This window comes from Fimicolochytrium jonesii (assembly GCF_025526975.1).
Source record: "Fimicolochytrium jonesii strain JEL569 chromosome Unknown EV422scaffold_33, whole genome shotgun sequence".
In the NCBI taxonomy this organism is placed as follows: domain Eukaryota; kingdom Fungi; phylum Chytridiomycota; class Chytridiomycetes; order Spizellomycetales; family Powellomycetaceae; genus Fimicolochytrium; species Fimicolochytrium jonesii.
Window position 1 is genome coordinate 1 of NW_026515700.1, and position 16,046 is coordinate 16,046.

The 16,046-nt window shown below is 53.6% G+C and overlaps 5 protein-coding genes across 5 annotated transcripts; 3 read left to right on the forward strand and 2 right to left on the reverse strand.

Annotated features, from left to right (window-relative positions):
• Positions 1–327: 327 nt before the first annotated feature.
• EV422DRAFT_509429 (uncharacterized protein) lies at positions 328–1,756 on the forward strand (the record flags this gene model as incomplete). Its single annotated transcript, XM_053068853.1, has 4 exons — positions 328–703; positions 917–1,579; positions 1,639–1,715; positions 1,742–1,756. Coding segments are annotated over 4 exons (1,131 nt in total), but the record flags the coding sequence as incomplete, so codon positions are not given.
• Positions 1,757–2,310: 554 nt separating this feature from the next.
• EV422DRAFT_509430 (uncharacterized protein) lies at positions 2,311–3,489 on the reverse strand (the record flags this gene model as incomplete). Its single annotated transcript, XM_053068854.1, has 4 exons — positions 2,311–2,644; positions 2,771–2,914; positions 2,964–3,388; positions 3,412–3,489. 4 exons carry the CDS (start codon positions 3,487–3,489, stop codon positions 2,311–2,313), a joined length of 981 nt encoding a protein of 326 aa, XP_052921750.1.
• Positions 3,490–10,771: 7,282 nt separating this feature from the next.
• Positions 10,772–13,400, forward strand: EV422DRAFT_269177 (eukaryotic translation initiation factor eIF2A-domain-containing protein). The gene is made up of 5 exons (XM_053065857.1): positions 10,772–10,979; positions 11,048–11,117; positions 11,188–11,891; positions 11,963–12,684; positions 12,751–13,400. Exons 1-5 carry the CDS (start codon positions 10,946–10,948, stop codon positions 13,009–13,011), a joined length of 1,791 nt encoding a protein of 596 aa, XP_052921751.1. The 5' UTR covers positions 10,772–10,945; the 3' UTR covers positions 13,012–13,400.
• An 8-nt stretch (positions 13,401–13,408) lies between these two features.
• EV422DRAFT_509432 (transcription factor S-II-domain-containing protein) lies at positions 13,409–14,051 on the reverse strand (the record flags this gene model as incomplete). Its single annotated transcript, XM_053068855.1, has 3 exons — positions 13,409–13,564; positions 13,656–13,786; positions 13,898–14,051. The coding sequence occupies 3 exons, from the start codon at positions 14,049–14,051 to the stop codon at positions 13,409–13,411; spliced, it is 441 nt and encodes a 146-aa protein (XP_052921752.1).
• Positions 14,052–14,218: 167 nt separating this feature from the next.
• Positions 14,219–16,045, forward strand: EV422DRAFT_543913 (asparaginase). The gene is made up of 8 exons (XM_053071358.1): positions 14,219–14,371; positions 14,455–14,491; positions 14,563–14,715; positions 14,780–14,800; positions 14,876–14,967; positions 15,046–15,637; positions 15,706–15,815; positions 15,922–16,045. Exons 1-7 carry the CDS (start codon positions 14,282–14,284, stop codon positions 15,798–15,800), a joined length of 1,080 nt encoding a protein of 359 aa, XP_052921753.1. The 5' UTR covers positions 14,219–14,281; the 3' UTR covers positions 15,801–15,815; positions 15,922–16,045.
• The last annotated feature ends 1 nt before the right edge of the window (position 16,046 follows it).

The following is a 16,046-nucleotide window of genomic DNA, read 5'->3' on the forward strand; positions in this document are numbered from 1 at the left end:
GCTAGAGTACTTCCTTGCTGCACGGCTGCATCTTTTGCCGAGGGCAAAGAAATTACAGCTTTGGACCTTCCCCGACTCCCAGCGTTTGAAATCACAGATTGTCTTTGCCTGCTTTGTGGATGCACCGAACCATCAGCAGAATACCGCAATTCTTCGAGTTCTACTCAAGGAATTCCAGAAGCACTCAATTCCTGTTATCTCAGTGTCGTGCGATGGGGCAAGTCATTCTCTTGCAACACGGGGGCTTGACCACCCGAATTTATTACTGCGGTAGGTTTGCTTGCTGCAACTCCAATAATGAACAGTAACTCATCGTGTCATGTTTAGATTTGGCGCGCCGAGCTGGATGCGGTTGTGAAAGAGGGCAGGAAGAAAGCCGAGATCGTGGAATGTCTGAAGGAAGAGGCCCATGAATATATTCTGCAATCCCGTGCTCAACAGTGGGATGGCATGCCCTATGGAATTGGCACACAATTTGTTCCACATCTACCTGCGGGTTTGGAAACACTGCTGAGAAACTATCGCAGTGAGGGCGCCCCATTCTTTGCGACGATACTTGAGACCTACCTGTTTTTGCACGCATGGACTTGGTCGGCATCCCTGAGTTGCAAAACCTTCTGGAGACGTCCAGATCTGGGCACTGACACGACAGGAACAACAATTCCGCATGTCGACATTATTGCCAGGCCAGGGGGGACATCCTGTTAACCTTGGACGAACTCCCACGATCTCGGCGCTTATTGTGGCAGCGAACACAAATCGTACATCTATTTCGCCATTACGAGAATGGCTCACACGTATCTGAGTGGAAAGGCGAATGGCTGAGAGGAGGACATCTGGCGACGATTTTTTTTTTCCCCTTATGTGCCGGAAGTGAACCCTTCTACCCGGGACCTTCCTTTGATCATTTCCATAGACCCGGATCACATCATGAAGCGATTTAACAAACATGTTACGACATCCGGGTTCGGAGCCCACTTGAGGAAAGAAGCCTGGCTGAGCATCGCGGGAATGCCTGAACACGATGGGGTGTTTGGAACTTGGTGGTATAAGCGTGACAATCAGTGTGATGCTGATGCGAAGACCGGGTTTTGCAAGCAGGTCGCAGATATTCTGGAAGCAACGGGTTATGCAAAGGAAGCTGAGTTCTGCAATGTTCTCCGAGAATTCTTTGAAGCACTTGATCTGTCTGGTATTTCGCAGGATGATCGAGAAGGAAGGGTTGATCGTATGATTGATTGGCTGGCCGACAAGGTGTTACCTTTCATGTACGGGGAACCCTGCTTGTTGCATCTTCCTCAGACACCTTATGCATACCGCCACTCGAGGCTCACCTGCCCCCCAGCGCTTCTGCACGATGAAGAGACTGCTCTTCCCATTGAACTGTTGGAGGCGACACTAATCCTGTGTTTTGGGCGAAGAGCAATGATTCGCTTCTTGGAAAGCGTTCCTTGCAACAAAACATATGCCGAAACCTCTCCCGATCCTGAGAAATGCACCCCAGTCTTCAACGATTGCTGGCGACAGTCCAATGATGTGGAGAATCACTTTTCAGCATTCAACCAAATCCTCGGAAAAGGTATGCAACTTTATTCGTCGGCATAATATCGCGCCACTTACACTCTGGAGTTTGCATAGGTGGACGTGGGCAAGTCAACAAAGCCTCCCCAACCGATGCTTTCCTTGCGCTGAAGAAGCTTCTCATTGTCCACAAGGTACACGTGACAATTTTTGGTGGCAGATGCAAAATGACTGATCCTTGGCACCGCTTCCAGCACGAGATGAGCGTACCTGGCCAGCTTGGATACTCGCGACCCGTCGCACGCGGCCACTCTTACGAACAAAAGAGCTACTGCAAAGACATCACCAACTTGAGCGAGTTGTCAACCGGCCAGACACGTACTCAAGCCCGTAAAGTCACAACACTCGTGGGAAAAAGGGCCCGTGCCAACACGACCGCAACACCGTACCATGCCATTCGCTCCCTTCACCGGGTTGATCACGATGTTGTTGGGCGTACAGCAAGTATCGCAACCACTGTACACTTGGCAACACCAAGCTCTACACCGACAATGACCCCACGTAAACGTGCACATGTAGAATTAGGCGTAGATAGCAGTTCACCAAAATGATTCGAAAAGACTTGTATATATTTGATACATAGTACGGTACATACAAAAACACACTCTACGACTCGACATCTCCAGTTTTCCTCTGTACAGCATTGCGTACTTTGCTTTGCATATACATCGAATGCACATAACGATTGCCGCTCAAGTAGTCTGTCACTGAATGATGAAGAAGGTTGGCTCAGAACAGGGTTAAGGTACCCACTTCCTGCTTTAGAACAACACCTGCATCGATGAGTTCAAGATCTCCCCCATTGCCGAAGTCGCCAAAGGTGTACTGAGCTGTGAAACCCTTGTCCTTGACATCGAAGTGGCAATCGACTGTCGAATTCCAAATGTGGGTATGGGTGGACCAGCAATCGTCTTTTGGGAGAAATCCCTTGTTAGAGTCGATGAGACCCTTGATCATGTCACGGTTGGAAAAATATTCATCGGGGGAGGCGATCCAAGCCATCGCAAGTTTGGCGATACCATGCTTGAGGTAAGCCTGGTGAATGGCATCAGCCCCAGGAGCCCTGCAGGGACTCGAAAATTAGTTGGGAGCTTTCATCAAGTCAACGACATCTACCATCATACCTGTCAGCATTCTTACTACCAGTCACTTCGCCCACTGGAGTGACAGTTCCATGTCCACGACGAACCCAGGTTCCCGAATGAGTCGATCGTCATGTCTCGTACAACCTTTCTCGATGACTCCCAGCTCGCTCATGGGTATAGCAAACACTTGCTGTCCGAGAAACAGGTTGCAAATCTGGCCAAGGGGCTTGAATCCAGGCTTGATAGCACTTGGTCATTTCGTTCATTGCTTGCTTGCCAAATGCATTGGGCATATACAATGCAAGAATGATGAACTTATTGTCGCTGTCGAGGCCATAGATGATCGAGTCGGTAGTGAGAAGCAGAGTCGGAGGCTTCAAGTCTGCATCAGGTGGAGTTTGATGGAAGCAGCCTTGTACACGATTTGGAATCTGAGCGACAATGGTTACTGTCTCTTTGTTGTCAAGCCACTCCTGTACTTGTTGTGGGAGCGACACCCCAAAAGCAAGTGCCTTGGCATCGAGCTTGGGTGAGATGCGAGGGGATACCAGCACCACTGGGCGATTGTACCCATGCTTGTCGACAACTCCAATCTGCGAGAGTGAAGGTGGTCTTCCAGCTCGATCGTCGTCCACCAGTTTGTTGAACTTTTCTCGTTGCTGCAGGTCCCGAGCCCCTGGTGTCGTTTTCCTCTTCTTTGCTCGCACAAAGCCTGGGTCCTCCTAGGTCTCGCTGCCCCAACCACCGAGGACAGCGAGCCCCTCAGTGCCCCACAAAAACTGTCCCCCCACTCTCTCGTTTGCCCCCTTTGCATTCTCTGCATTGCCCCCCTTCGCTGCCCTCGCTGCTGCAATCCCTCCCTCTAATTCCTTCCAAATCCTTCTTTGGTGATATCGGGTGGGGCGACAGTCCTCACACCACCAGCAAGGGTTCTTGATAACAGCGCTCATACAGCAGAGTCGGTGGAACCATCCCCCATGTTCGCATACATTGTTAAGAATGGGCGGAGCCGACGGAAATAGAGGCGACTTGTGGTGCAGGTTGTTGACAGGTAATGGTATTCAGACCGAAACAAGAACTAGAACAAGACTAGGAAGAACTGGTGTTGATCTGCTGGGGGATCAGGAAGTGGGGAGCTCAGGGGAGGCGGCTATTTATGCTTTTCTCGGAAGGCTGGGGAAGCGTGGGGAAGCAGAAGGGTACGGAATGAGAGGGAAGCCAAGAGAAGCGCCAAGGGTGGGGGAAGCATAGAAACAGAAGACTGGGGATGGGGTGGCTACGCTGAGGCTGTGGGCGGGTACGTGGGGAAGTATGAAGAAGGGTTTGTAAGCGCCGAGTGTTGGGAGGTGCGGCTACGTGCGGCTGCGTGGAGAAATGAAGGCAGTGGCAGGTGTGGGGTAGCGCGGCTGCGTGCGGCTGCGAGGTTTGGCAGATGTCAGGTTTTGACAGGGAATTGACATTGACTGACTGTTGGGATGCTGTCATGAGGTAAGCGCATGGTATGGACGCGCCGTCCATAACATCACCCCCTCCTTTAGCCACGGCGTCCGGATGTTGTTTTGATGTTGGCAGGCTTTGGTCGGGGCTTGTCGGGGTACTTTTGGTGGAACTGGGCAACAAGCTCTTGACAGCGGGCAAGGTGTTCCACTGGCTCCCATGTGTTCTCCGAGCTTGGCCAACCCTGCCACTTGATGAGGTACTGAAGGTGCGTGCGTCGAATATGGGAGTCAAGAATGTCTTCCACAATCCATTCCTCCTGTCCTTTGACTTCTTCTGGTGGGGTGGGTTCTGGCTCAGTTCGCTCCGGAATGGTGAAACGTGGTTCAAGAAGGGAGACATGGAAGACGTTGTGAATTTTGTAGGATGGGGGAAGCTTGAGGCGATATGTGACCGAGTTGATCTTCTCCGTGATTGTGAAGGGGCCAATCTTACGGTGATCAAGTTTCTGGGAAGGTTGGAGAGTCTTGAGATTCCGCTGTAAGAGCCAGACACTGTCCCTGGGTTTCATGTCTGGGCCAGGTGCCCTCTTAGCATCGGCAAAGCGCTTCATGCGTCCTTGGGCCTCCTTGAGCTCAGTGGCAAGCTGTTCATGGATTTCCTTGAGATGGTTGGCACGAGCTTCGGCTGCAGGATTAAGGGATTCGGTTGTGGTGGCGGAAGCCAGACTGAATCGAGGATGGAACCCATAGTTGGCGTAGAAGGGGGTTGTCTGGGTGGCGGAGTGGATGGTGTTATTGTAAGAGAACTCAGCAGAAGACAAGAGTTCCTTCCAGTTATCTTGTTGATAGTTGCAAAAGCAGCGAAGGTATTGCTCAAGAATCTGATTGGTCCGCTCGGTTTGTCCATCGCTCTGGGGATGGAACGCCGATGAGAGGTTGACCTTGGTTCCCAGGAGAGCGAAGAGACGTTTCCAGAAGTGGGAGTTGAACTGTGGGCCACGGTCAGATACAATATCGTCGGGGAGTCCATGGAGCCGGATGACATGGTGCCAGATCAGATCTGCAGTTGACTCAGCGGTGGCAGTTTTCCTGCACGGTACAAAGTGCGCCATCTTGGTGAACCGGCAGATGACAACGAGCACAGAATCAACCCCATCACTGGCGGGTAGATCCGTGATGAAGTCCATGGAAATTGACCCCCAGGGGCGGTCAGGGACCTGCAGGGGTTGGAGGAGACCGTAGGGCTTGTGTCTGCTGGTCTTGGCTTGAGCACATACGTCGCAGGACCTGATGTAGGACTTGACAAAACGCCACTGGCTAGGCCACCAGTAGTTGCGTGAGATGAGCTCCAGGGTCTTTGACATGCCGTAGTGTCCTGCCAAACGCGTGTCATGCATGCCCCGGCAGATCTCAGCACGGAGCTTGTTGGTGGGGACGTAGACAAGGTTGTCGTACAGCAGAACCCCATTTTTCTCGGAGAATCGCTTTATCCGTTCTTGGTCTTCTTGAGATTGCTGGGCAATGGGGGCCCTAAGCTGTCGCCGGATGGTTTGCGCAAACACATCGGATGCCAGGGCAGCTTTGATTTGGTCAAGGAGCGAGGAGTCCAGTGGGGTCAGATAAGTGGTGGCCAGGCGGAGGTGGTCAGGGGTGAGGATCGTGGTTTCCTGGGAGCGGAATGCTTCTTCCCCCTCCCTTAGCTCGTATTCAGAGCGACGAGAGAGGGCGTCAGCTTGGTGTTGCTGGGTACCAGGGCGGTATGTGATGACAAAGTCGAAATCAGCAAAGAAGATTGACCAGCGGGATTGGCGGCGGTTGAGGGTACGGGTAGTCATGAAGTACTGGAGGTTCTTGTGGTCACAGTAAACAATGACCTTGTGGCGGGCACCAATGAGGTGGTGTCGCCATTGAGCAAATGAGTCTTGGATAGCCAGGAGTTCCTTGTCGTAGATCTCATAGTTGATTTCCTCAAGAGTAAATTTGCGGGAGTGAAAGGCCACGGGGTGGAGTTGATCTGTGTTGTCGGGTTGAAGGAGGACGGCGCCAAGGGCAAAGTCGGAGGCATCGGATTCGACAATGAAGGGCTTGTCAGGGTCGGGGTGAGTCAGGATAGGTGCGGAGGTGAAGGCTTTCTTGAGGGTTTCAAAAGCTAGGTGTGCAGCGTGGGTCCATTTGAATGGCAAGTCTTTGCGAGTGAGCGTGGTCAGGGGTGCAACGATCGCAGAGTACCCTTTGATGAATCGCCGGTAGAAGTTGGCAAAACCAAGGAAGCGCTGGATGCCTTTGACATTCAGTCGGGGGTTCCCATTCGGTAATGGCAGCCGTCTTCTTTGGGTCCATGGAAATGCCTTGCTGGGAGATGATAAACCCCAGGAACTCAACAGAGTCACGATTGAATTCGCATTTTTCCGGTTTCGCATACAGCCCGTGCTGGCGGAGTCGTGAGAGCACCTCTCGGACGTGGTTGGGGTGGTCTTCTGGGTTTTTTGAGAAGATCAGAATGTCGTCAAGGTAGACCACAACAAAAACGTCGAGAATGTCACGGAATATGTCGTTCATGAGGTGTTGGAATACTCCAGGGGCATTGGTGAGCCCAAACGGCATGACATTATACTCGAATAGGCCGTAGCGACATCGGAACGCTGTCTTCCATTCATCCCCTGGCCGGATCCGAAGAAGGTTGTAGGCTCCCCGGAGGTCAATCTTGGTGAGCCGGCGTGCCCCTCGAAGACGATCCATGATGCTGTTAATCAAGGGCAAGGGATAGCGATTCTTGATGGTGATATTGTTGAGTCCACGATAGTCGACGCACAGACGGAGGGAACCGTCCTTTTTCTTGACAAAGAGGACTGGGGCACCGGCGGGAGACTTGGAGTGCTTGATGAACCCCTTAGCTAGGTTCTCTTCAAGGTAGTCACAGAGTGCCTGCATTTCAGGCTCGCTGAGACTATAGATCGGGCCGAACGGTGGCTGTTTGCCCTCTTCTAAGTCGATGGGACAGTCGTAGGGTCGGTGCTCTGGGAGGGTATCCGCGTTCTTCTTGGCGAAGACGTCCGCAAAATCTTGGTATTCTTCAGGAATGATGGCCTTCGGATCTTTTGGAGGAGTGGTCGCCAGGGCTTGGGAATCTGACTTGGTCGGATTGGCGTAGGCAATGAATGCCTGGTCATGCCTTGCCGCCACACGGAAAGCTGGGGCGCTGATAAACGATACGTGGATCGGTGTGGGTGCTGGGTCCAGTGTGTTGGGTGTCTGGGCTAGGGAGACTGAAATCTCGTCTTGATGGATACGGATCAGAGGTTCAGGGGTTCTTGAGGGCTTCGGGCTAGGTTCTGTTGGCAGGGCATCCCAGGAGGCGTATTGTCCAAAACCGCAATGGCAGCGGACGCAAAGAGTGCGAGTCTTCCAGTGTAGCTCCACATCATGGAGCTCAAACCAGGGAAGCCCCAGGATGATTGGCGCATGCGGGGAACATGTCACATGGAATACCACCTCCTCAAAATGGTCGTTGACCCACATGCCCAAAGGTTGGGTGTGATGGGTAATGGAGCCCGCATGGCTGGGACGTCCGTCAACCAGTTCAAGCGCAATGGGGTCCTCCTTCTTGACAAGTGGGATGCGGTGCTTGCGGGCATAACTTTCGTCGATGAAGCACGACATCGCACCGGTGTCAAGTAGTGCTGAAAGCTGAACTGGAGCTCGCTGGGCCGATATCTGCAGGGTAACAGGGTACTCGAATGGTGAGGATGGGCCCAAAATCCGCATGGGTGAGGGTATCTCAGATCGGAGATTGACATTGTTGGTGGTCAGGAGAAGGGTGTTGCTGGAGATGCCAGGATCGGAGCAAGGTTTTGTGGCTTCTCCCTTGGCAGTACTTGCGTGGTGAGAAGGCCCAGGACAGGTGTTGCCCAGCTGCTCGGCCTTTACTGCAGCTGGACTTGGGCAAAATCCTGGATGGGTGCAGGTTCCTTAACCGCGACATTCGCCGTGCGTATCTTGTTTGGGCAGAGTTTGGCTATGTGGCCAGGTTTACCACAATAGAGGCAAAGTTTGTTTGTGATGCGGTGTTGGCGCTCTAGCGGTGTGAGGGGTCCTCGCGGACGAGCAGCGTCAATGACCATAGGGTCGTCTGGGCGGTTGTCGGGGCTCATGAGGGTGGGGCTAGTGGTAACTGGCACATATGGCTGTCGGTTCCTGCTTCGCTCTAGACGGCGCTCAAACAATCGGTTGTCACATTGGATGGCCTGTTCCATCACGGTGTCGATTGAGGCGGTAGGGGGCATCGTGAGCATTAAGTCCTTGACGTCCTTCTTTGAGGCCGCGACGGAAGGTGGCAATCAATGCCTGGTCATTCCACGACACATCGCATTGCAGCTGTCGGAATTCAGCTACATACTCTGTTGCTGCACGGGTTTGTCGAAGGTTCTGGAGCTTGTTTTCGGACGTGCGGATCCTGTCGCTGTCTCCAAAGACTGCTTGCATTTGCTGGATGAAATCATCCAGGTTCGTAAGGGAATGATGGTCTTGTTCGACAAGGGGCGCCAGCCAGGCCTGGGCGGTGCCAGTGAGGTAGGTGCCAATAGTTCGTATCTTGGTCTGATCGTTGGGGTAGCGCCTGGGTTGGAGGGCGAACATGAGCCGGATCTGGTTGAGGAACCCACGGAACTTGCTTCGGGTGCCATCAAATTTGTCTGGGAGACTGATTTTGGGTTCGGGGGCGTGGGTGGCAGGGGCAGTGGTCTGGGTTTGCGCTAGTTCGGCTTGTAGGGTGGTATTCTGTGCTCGAAGTTCGTCAATCGCATTGCACATGGCTTGCCAGGCTTCGGCCGTGAGGGGAAGGGCGTCGGACATGGTGATTTGGCGTGGAGGTACAGCGGCTGGGGGTTGTTGAGCAGATCAAACTGTTATGAATGGGCGGAGCCGATGGAAATAGAGGCGACTTGTGGTGCAGGTTGTTGACAGGTAATGGTATTCAGACCGAAACAAGAACTAGAACAAGACTAGGAAGAACTGGTGTTGATCTGCTGGGGGATCAGGAAGTGGGGAGCTCAGGGGAGGCGGCTATTTATGCTTTTCTGGGAAGGCTGGGGAAGCGTGGGGAAGCAGAAGGGTACGGAATGAGAGGGAAGCCAAGAGAAGCGCCAAGGGTGGGGGAAGCATAGAAACAGAAGACTGGGGATGGGGTGGCTACGCTGAGGCTGTGGGCGGGTACGTGGGGAAGTATGAAGAAGGGTTTGTAAGCGCCGAGTGTTGGGAGGTGTGGCTACGTGCGGCTGCGTGGAGAAATGAAGGCAGTGGCAGGTGTGGGGTAGCGCGGCTGCGTGCGGCTGCGAGGTTTGGCAGATGTCAGGTTTTGACAGGGAATTGACATTGACTGACTGTTGGGATGCTGTCATGAGGTAAGCGCATGGTATGGACGCGTCGTCCATAACATACATCGCCCTTCCCCTCGCACCAGAGCCACCCCCCCAACAGAACCCTCTTTGCTACCATCTCCCTCGTTTCGTTTGGTTTGTTGCTTTCCCCACTGGTCCCAATGCCCGCAGCATTGTCGCTGTCACTGTCGCCCATGGTGGCCTTGTTGGCCATTGCAATTACATCCGTCGCAATTGCAGTCTCGGTGGCAGGAAGTCTTATCTGTGAGAAGAGGTGAGTGAGTGTGTGTTTGTGTGTGTGGGTATGTGTGCGTGTGGGAGAAGCAGCCTTACTAGCTTGCACTGTTTGTGCCCACATGTCCTTTCGAGTTCAGGTATGTCGCGCAATTGCATTGTCGCAAAGCAGCCTCGAAGGTCAACGGTGTCAACGGTCAAAGTCTGTGCATAAAGCCATGGCTTTTCAGTGGAAAGCCATGGCTATTTTGTGATACGCGCGGCACGGTCACATCCGATTTCGATTTCCTTGCCTTTACACCACCCTGCCTGCAATGCACGCCAAACGTACCCCCGGTTTCCCACGCAAAACTTACCCCACGCCAAAGCGCTCATCCGAGATCAATTTCGCCACAACATATCAACCGCCTCTCCCTCTGATGACTATGATGTCACTCGTGGCCTTCGTGGGTTCGGAAAGGACGCTCCACAGTAGGCGGTGAAAAGTGAGGAGACGGTGGCCGAGTTTTGGTGAGTTACTCAGGTTGGACGCCGGCCCGCCCCCCCCCCCCCCCTCCCTCTTCCTCCAACAGTCGGGGCCTGTCAATAGTCTGTCAGTCAGACCTTCGGCGGGGTCTATCTTTTTATCATTATAGAACAAAGTCTTTTGACACACAAGTTGCAAAAACTACTACATACAAACAAAGCCACCCATACAATGAGATTCAGTATTTTCTAGCACCCCCTCCTGTATTAGAAACTGCAGCTTCCCGTTTGGGACACTCTTCATAAAGCTTCCTGAGGGTGGAAAGTGGAATCTTTTCCCCCATTGAAAGCGCAGCTCGACGTAAGCGCGGAATTCTTATCTGAGTCAGCTCGTCGCGCGTCGGTGGAGTCGAAACCTATCATTTGGCAGCATTTGGCGCGGCAGGCAGCGCGGCAGGGAGAGCTAGCTGGCGATCGCCCTCGCAATACGGGCGTCCGCGTTGTCCGTATTTTATTAGATGGGCACGTGACCGCGATTGGAGCTCCCTTTTGGAGAACGCTTCTGGGCACTGGGCAGGCTTCTGGGACTTCGCCAGATTCACAGCACAAGGGCAGACTCCGATCAGAGCTCCCTCCCCTGCAGGTGACTTCGAGGAAGACAGTCAAGCGCCGCAGCCCTCCCACTCAACCCAACTTCAACACGGGTCCTTTCGGAAACTGTGTCCACGCAGAGCAACGCCGCAACTCATATTCAGGAAGTTCAGCAATGACCACCGCTCGTCCCCCAGCACAGTTTGCTTGTATGTTCACACTGTCGTTCGCTTCTTAAACGAGACTCCTTCCCGTGCTCACTCATCCTATTCTGCAGTCCGAAGCAACGCCGGCTTCTCCGTTGCCGACGGACCCCCGCGCAATGCTGCGGTTGAAGGATTCTCTAGGTTGGTAGAGTGCATGATCTTTACTGTCCTCCCGAAGGTTGGAGCTGAACGGCCACTGTCTGTTTTGCAGCTCCGACGACGTGCGAGTATTCTCCTACAGCCCGAAAGGTCGCTATATCGCCTGGGTTTTGGCAGCTCATGTGAAGATTTTCGACGCGTCCAGCAACGAGCTGGTTCGAGAGATTCCTTTGCAGAACGTCATTGAGATCGAGTTCTCTCCTCAAGGAAGCTACCTATCGACTTGGGAGCGCTTCGTGAAGGAGGCAGACCCGCAAGCTCCGGCGCACCAGAACCTGGCGATCTGGAATGTCGCCACTGGCGAAAGGGTTACTGGGTTCTCACAGAAGAACCAGAAGGGCTGGAACGTGACGTGGACGGAGGACGAAGCCCTCTTCGCGCGTTTGGCGACCAATGAGGTCCAAATTTTCAACGCCAAAGACGTTGGGAAGGGCGTTGAGTCACGCCTGAAGGTGGAAGGAGTTACGGACTTCTCCATTTCACCGGGGTTGAAGCCTGTTGTCGCTGCGTTCGTTCCGGAGAAGAAGGGGCGTCCTGCGGCGGTCACTCTGTATGGCGTCGACAACTTCAGCACTCCGCTATCGCACAAGTCCTTTTACCGAGCGGACAGCGTTCAGTTCCATTGGGATAAGCTGGGAACGAACGTTATTGTGTTCACGCACACGGATGTGGACAACACTGGACAATCATATTATGGAGAGACGCAATTGTACTTCCTTTCGACCATTGGCAGCTTTGGCTGCAGAGTAGAGCTAGGTACGAAGGTTTCATCCCGAATGGCGATCAGAGGTGTATGGCTGATTATCTGACCATGTATGTCACCACAGACAAGCCCGGACCTGTCCACGATGTCGCATGGAGCCCAAATGCCAAGGAATTTGTGGTTGTTTACGGCTCGATGCCCGCAAAAGCGACGTTGTTCGACCACCGTGCAAACCCGATCTACGAATTCGGCCAGGCTGCCCGAAACACCGTCAAATTCAATGCCCACGGTCGATTGTTGTTCATCGGAGGGTTTGGCAATTTGGCGGGTGACCTGGATATTTGGGACCGGAAAACATTCAAGAAACTCACAACGATACACGCCGCCAACACATCCACATGCGACTGGTCTCCCGATGGTCGCCACATCATGACCGCGACGCTTTACAAACGGCTGAAGGTCGACAACGGCATCAAAATATGGCACTACCAGGGCGTTTTGGTGCACGCCATCGACGTGAAGGAGATGTACCAGGTCGGATGGAGGCACAGCCCGCCACAAAACTGGCCAGAGATCCGGAACCTCTCTCCAGCGCCGCAATCCGGTACGGCGACGCCTCCAGCCCCCGCGAAACCCATGGGCGTCTACAGGCCACCGGGGGCCCGGGGTCCGACACCCTCGCTTTTCACAGACAGAACGTCGACGCCGCCATCGGATGGGCCTGGCCGTCAGGCGAATGGTGGAGGTGGTGGTGGAGTGCCTGGAATGCCTGCGCGGCAGGATAGCAATAACAACGCATCGAAAACGGCAAATAAGAACAAGAAGAAACGTGATGCGAAGAAGAAGGTACGTTTCGTGTGTTCCACCCGCTTTTTCTGCTCTTATTCCTCACATCTCTTTGGTGTTGTACAGGAGGACGCACTACCAGCCGCCCCTGAAGCGCCCGCATTCATCCCCGCCGTTGCCGGGGCATCCGAAGAAGCCATCGCGGCTCTGCAAAAGAAACAAAAAGTCGCAGCGAAGAAGTTGAAACAGATCGTGGATATCAAGCAGAAATTAGCCGCTGGGGAGAAGATGGAGCTGACGCAGATTAAGAAAGCGGAGGGAGAAGCCGCCGTCAAACAGGAGTTGGATGATCTGCGGAAACAGCTGGAGAGCTTAGGCGTAAAGTGAGGTGGATAGAGCATGTAGATTGGAGACATGGATTCGAGTTTAGGTAGGGCTCTGGTGGGGGATCCCGTTCGCCGCTTGACTTGGATCACCGCGGCCCCAGCGCAAGGATGTGCTCGTTTCTATCATTATACGTCAGCAAGCTGCAGACCGTCCGCGGAGGGCCTGTTCCTCGAGGGGCCGACCAGTGAACCAATAGCATCTGGATCTCTAGCAAGATAAATATTCGCGCGTGGTGTGCCTATATACATGGGTGGCTATGTAGCAGATATGTCGGGAATGGCCGTAGATTAGATATTTTCGTCGGATCTCGCCGCCGGGGAATAGATAATGATTTCGGAGCGTTGTCTATGAGTTCATTCGTTCTTTGTGCCTGGTTGATGGAAAATTGACCAGTCTCTCAGATGGTGGGTTGGATGTTAGAGCTTCTATTGTAGTTTACGTACCCGCACTTCACACAACTGTAAAACACAGTCTGCCCTTCATCAGCGGACCGCAATTGCGCTGTGTGGAATACCATCTCTGGTGCGTCACATTTTGGACATTTCTCTTTGATCTGCGGATCCACATCAAATCGAGCTTCATCAGCAAATCCTTCTCCCGTACCCTCCCCTGAGGGTCCAGACACCAAATCTCGAGCGACATACCGTAGCCCCGTCCCTCAGATGTTGACTCGTCCGGTCCCCTGATTCCTCCTCCTCCAGCTTTTTCCTCATCGTTGGTCGGTCGGGGAATGCGTCTGGTCGGCTTTTTGTTACGACTTGCACTGACTCGAAAGCTGTTTCAATGAAGAACGACATTAGCAACCCCACTCCCAAGGCGTGCCCACAGCAGGCCGCACCCCTTCGTTTGACCCTCTTCCACCGGCAGCTTTCTTCCCGAAGCCTACCTTCAGAAACGACAACACCCCCACAAATTCCGCAGGTGACATGGTCCTCTGCCCCTGAGGGCGCATCCAGCAATGACCCGCAGTCTGGACAGAACACTAACGAGTGCTCCTGCCGCTTTTGGTTGTGCCTCCGTCCTGTTGCTGCTGGTGCCATGGTTGCGTAAAAGTTCGGGGTAGACCAAAAAGTGACATGAAGCTCGAAACTTCCAGGGTCGGAAGTGCAAAGGCAGAGCACGTGATTTTAACAAGTTTTTATGTTAACGTCTTTCCGTACGCGTCAGGTCTGTCAGGTGTGACAAACAGGTGAGCAGAATCCGTTCTGGCCATCGCACTGCATTGAACCTTCCCAGTTTTCCCACGCACGAAAGAGAGCAAACAACTACGATGGGGAACGCACTAACGAAACCTAAGAGGTCAACGCTTTCGACTACCTCTGCGGTGGTCTCAGAAGGCCCCGTGATAGATGCGGCAATGGTGCGTCTGTCCGGTTGCAATTCGTGCTGCAAACGAAGCCATCTTCGAAGCCAACCTTCTCACCTTTCTCACACCACACATAGGCAAAACCTTCACACTTCTCTCTAGTGATCCACGGCGGTTAGTACGCCGCCAGCTGTATTCCTGCTGGCGATGACCCCATTCTCACGCGACCATCCCCTCCCTCACAGGTGCTGGAGTGATGTCCCCAGAAGACTTGCCACCCGCCGTGAGGGAGAAGTATGTCCTGGGCTTGAAGGAGGCCTTACACGCGGGCTCAGCCGTCTTGAAAGCGTCTGGAAGCAGCTTGGAGGCGGTAGAGGCTGCTGTGCGCGTGCTTGAGGGTATGTGCCCCGCACTCTTACATACCTTGCGACGGGCAGTGCTGAGACGCTGTCCATTGCCTAGATTGTCCTTTGTTCAATGCAGGCAAGGATTGGCTTTTACATACGATGCAGGACACTCAATTCTAGGACTTATCAACGAGGCATTTGGCACATCTAGGAAAGGGAGCGGTTTTCAGCCGTGACGGCAAGAACGTCTGCGAGGCTTCTATAATGGACGGAAGGAATGCTGAGGCCGGGGCGGCTACACTGGTGAGGGGCCCGAAGTGGTGTCAAGACATATGGCCTGAGCGAACCCAACACCGCATCTGACGGCAACAACATCTCTAGCTGACGACGGTCAAAAACCCAATCTCTCTGGCGCGGATCATCAAAACCACAACTCCGCACGTCTTCCTTGCTTCCGTAGAAGCCGAGAAAATTGCCGACGCAAACGGTTTGGAGATTGTGGATCCAACGTACTTCTACACGGAACACCGCTGGCAGCAGCATATAAGCGAAGGCCCGGCCCTCGCTTCCTCTCACAAGGAACCTGCTATCACTTCCTATTCCGCAACTGACGAGAGCAAAGTCCCCGATCTGTACCCGCAAGGCACAGTAGGCGCTTGTGCCGTGGACGTATTCGGCAACCTCGCAGCGGCAACATCCACCGGTGGGAAGAACAACAAGTACACATACCGGATCGGCGACACGCCCATGATTGGTTCTGGCACCTATGCGGAGAACGGCTACGCTGCCGTTTCGGGCACGGGTGATGGCGAGTATTTTATACGATATGCTGTGGCGCATGACATTGTTGCGCGCATGAAGTATTGCGGAAAGCATGTTTCTGTGCAGGAAGCGGCGCATGCGACTGTGCATGAGACTTTGAAGGGGGCTGGGGGGGCCGGTGGTGTCATTGCCGTTGACGGACAGGGGCGAGGTGAGCTATTCCGTTGAACTGCACTGCATTTATGGCATCATTCGGGCTCATAAGCTATCGCCACGCAGTGACGCTTCCATTCAACACCACCGGGATGTATCGCGGCTTCATCAAGGACGACGGTGTGGCTCATACGGCCATCTTTGCCGGTGAATGGTACTGATTCGGCGGGACTGGAGTAAGTAGGCTCGCGGACGGGCTGCCCGATTGCGTTGGACGGGTGCCGTCGCGACGGACTAGCTGCTCTGGCGTACTATTCCTTGCTTATGTTGAGTTCTCACAAGGTCCCAGCGGCGTAAAACCCCCCATACTCCGGCGACGTATCAATAGGACATCAGTCTCCCATTGTTAGATTTCCCCCAGTCCACAGACCGCGGTCATTTATATACATATATACAATAAACAGAGT

Excerpts from the sequence above, each read along its gene's own strand:
- EV422DRAFT_269177 (XM_053065857.1), top strand. The coding sequence starts at position 10,946 with ATGACCACCGCTCGTCCCCCAGCACAGTTTGCTT. Across the intron at positions 11,118-11,187 it reads GCGGTTGAAGGATTCTCTAG|CTCCGACGACGTGCGAGTAT; the intron begins GTTGGTAGAGTG and ends TCTGTTTTGCAG. Across the intron at positions 12,685-12,750 it reads AACGTGATGCGAAGAAGAAG|GAGGACGCACTACCAGCCGC; the intron begins GTACGTTTCGTG and ends GGTGTTGTACAG.
- EV422DRAFT_543913 (XM_053071358.1), top strand. The coding sequence starts at position 14,282 with ATGGGGAACGCACTAACGAAACCTAAGAGGTCAACGCTTTCGACTACC. Across the intron at positions 14,716-14,779 it reads TGCTGTGCGCGTGCTTGAGG|ATTGTCCTTTGTTCAATGCA; the intron begins GTATGTGCCCCG and ends TCCATTGCCTAG. Across the intron at positions 14,801-14,875 it reads TTGTCCTTTGTTCAATGCAG|GAAAGGGAGCGGTTTTCAGC; the intron begins GCAAGGATTGGC and ends TGGCACATCTAG.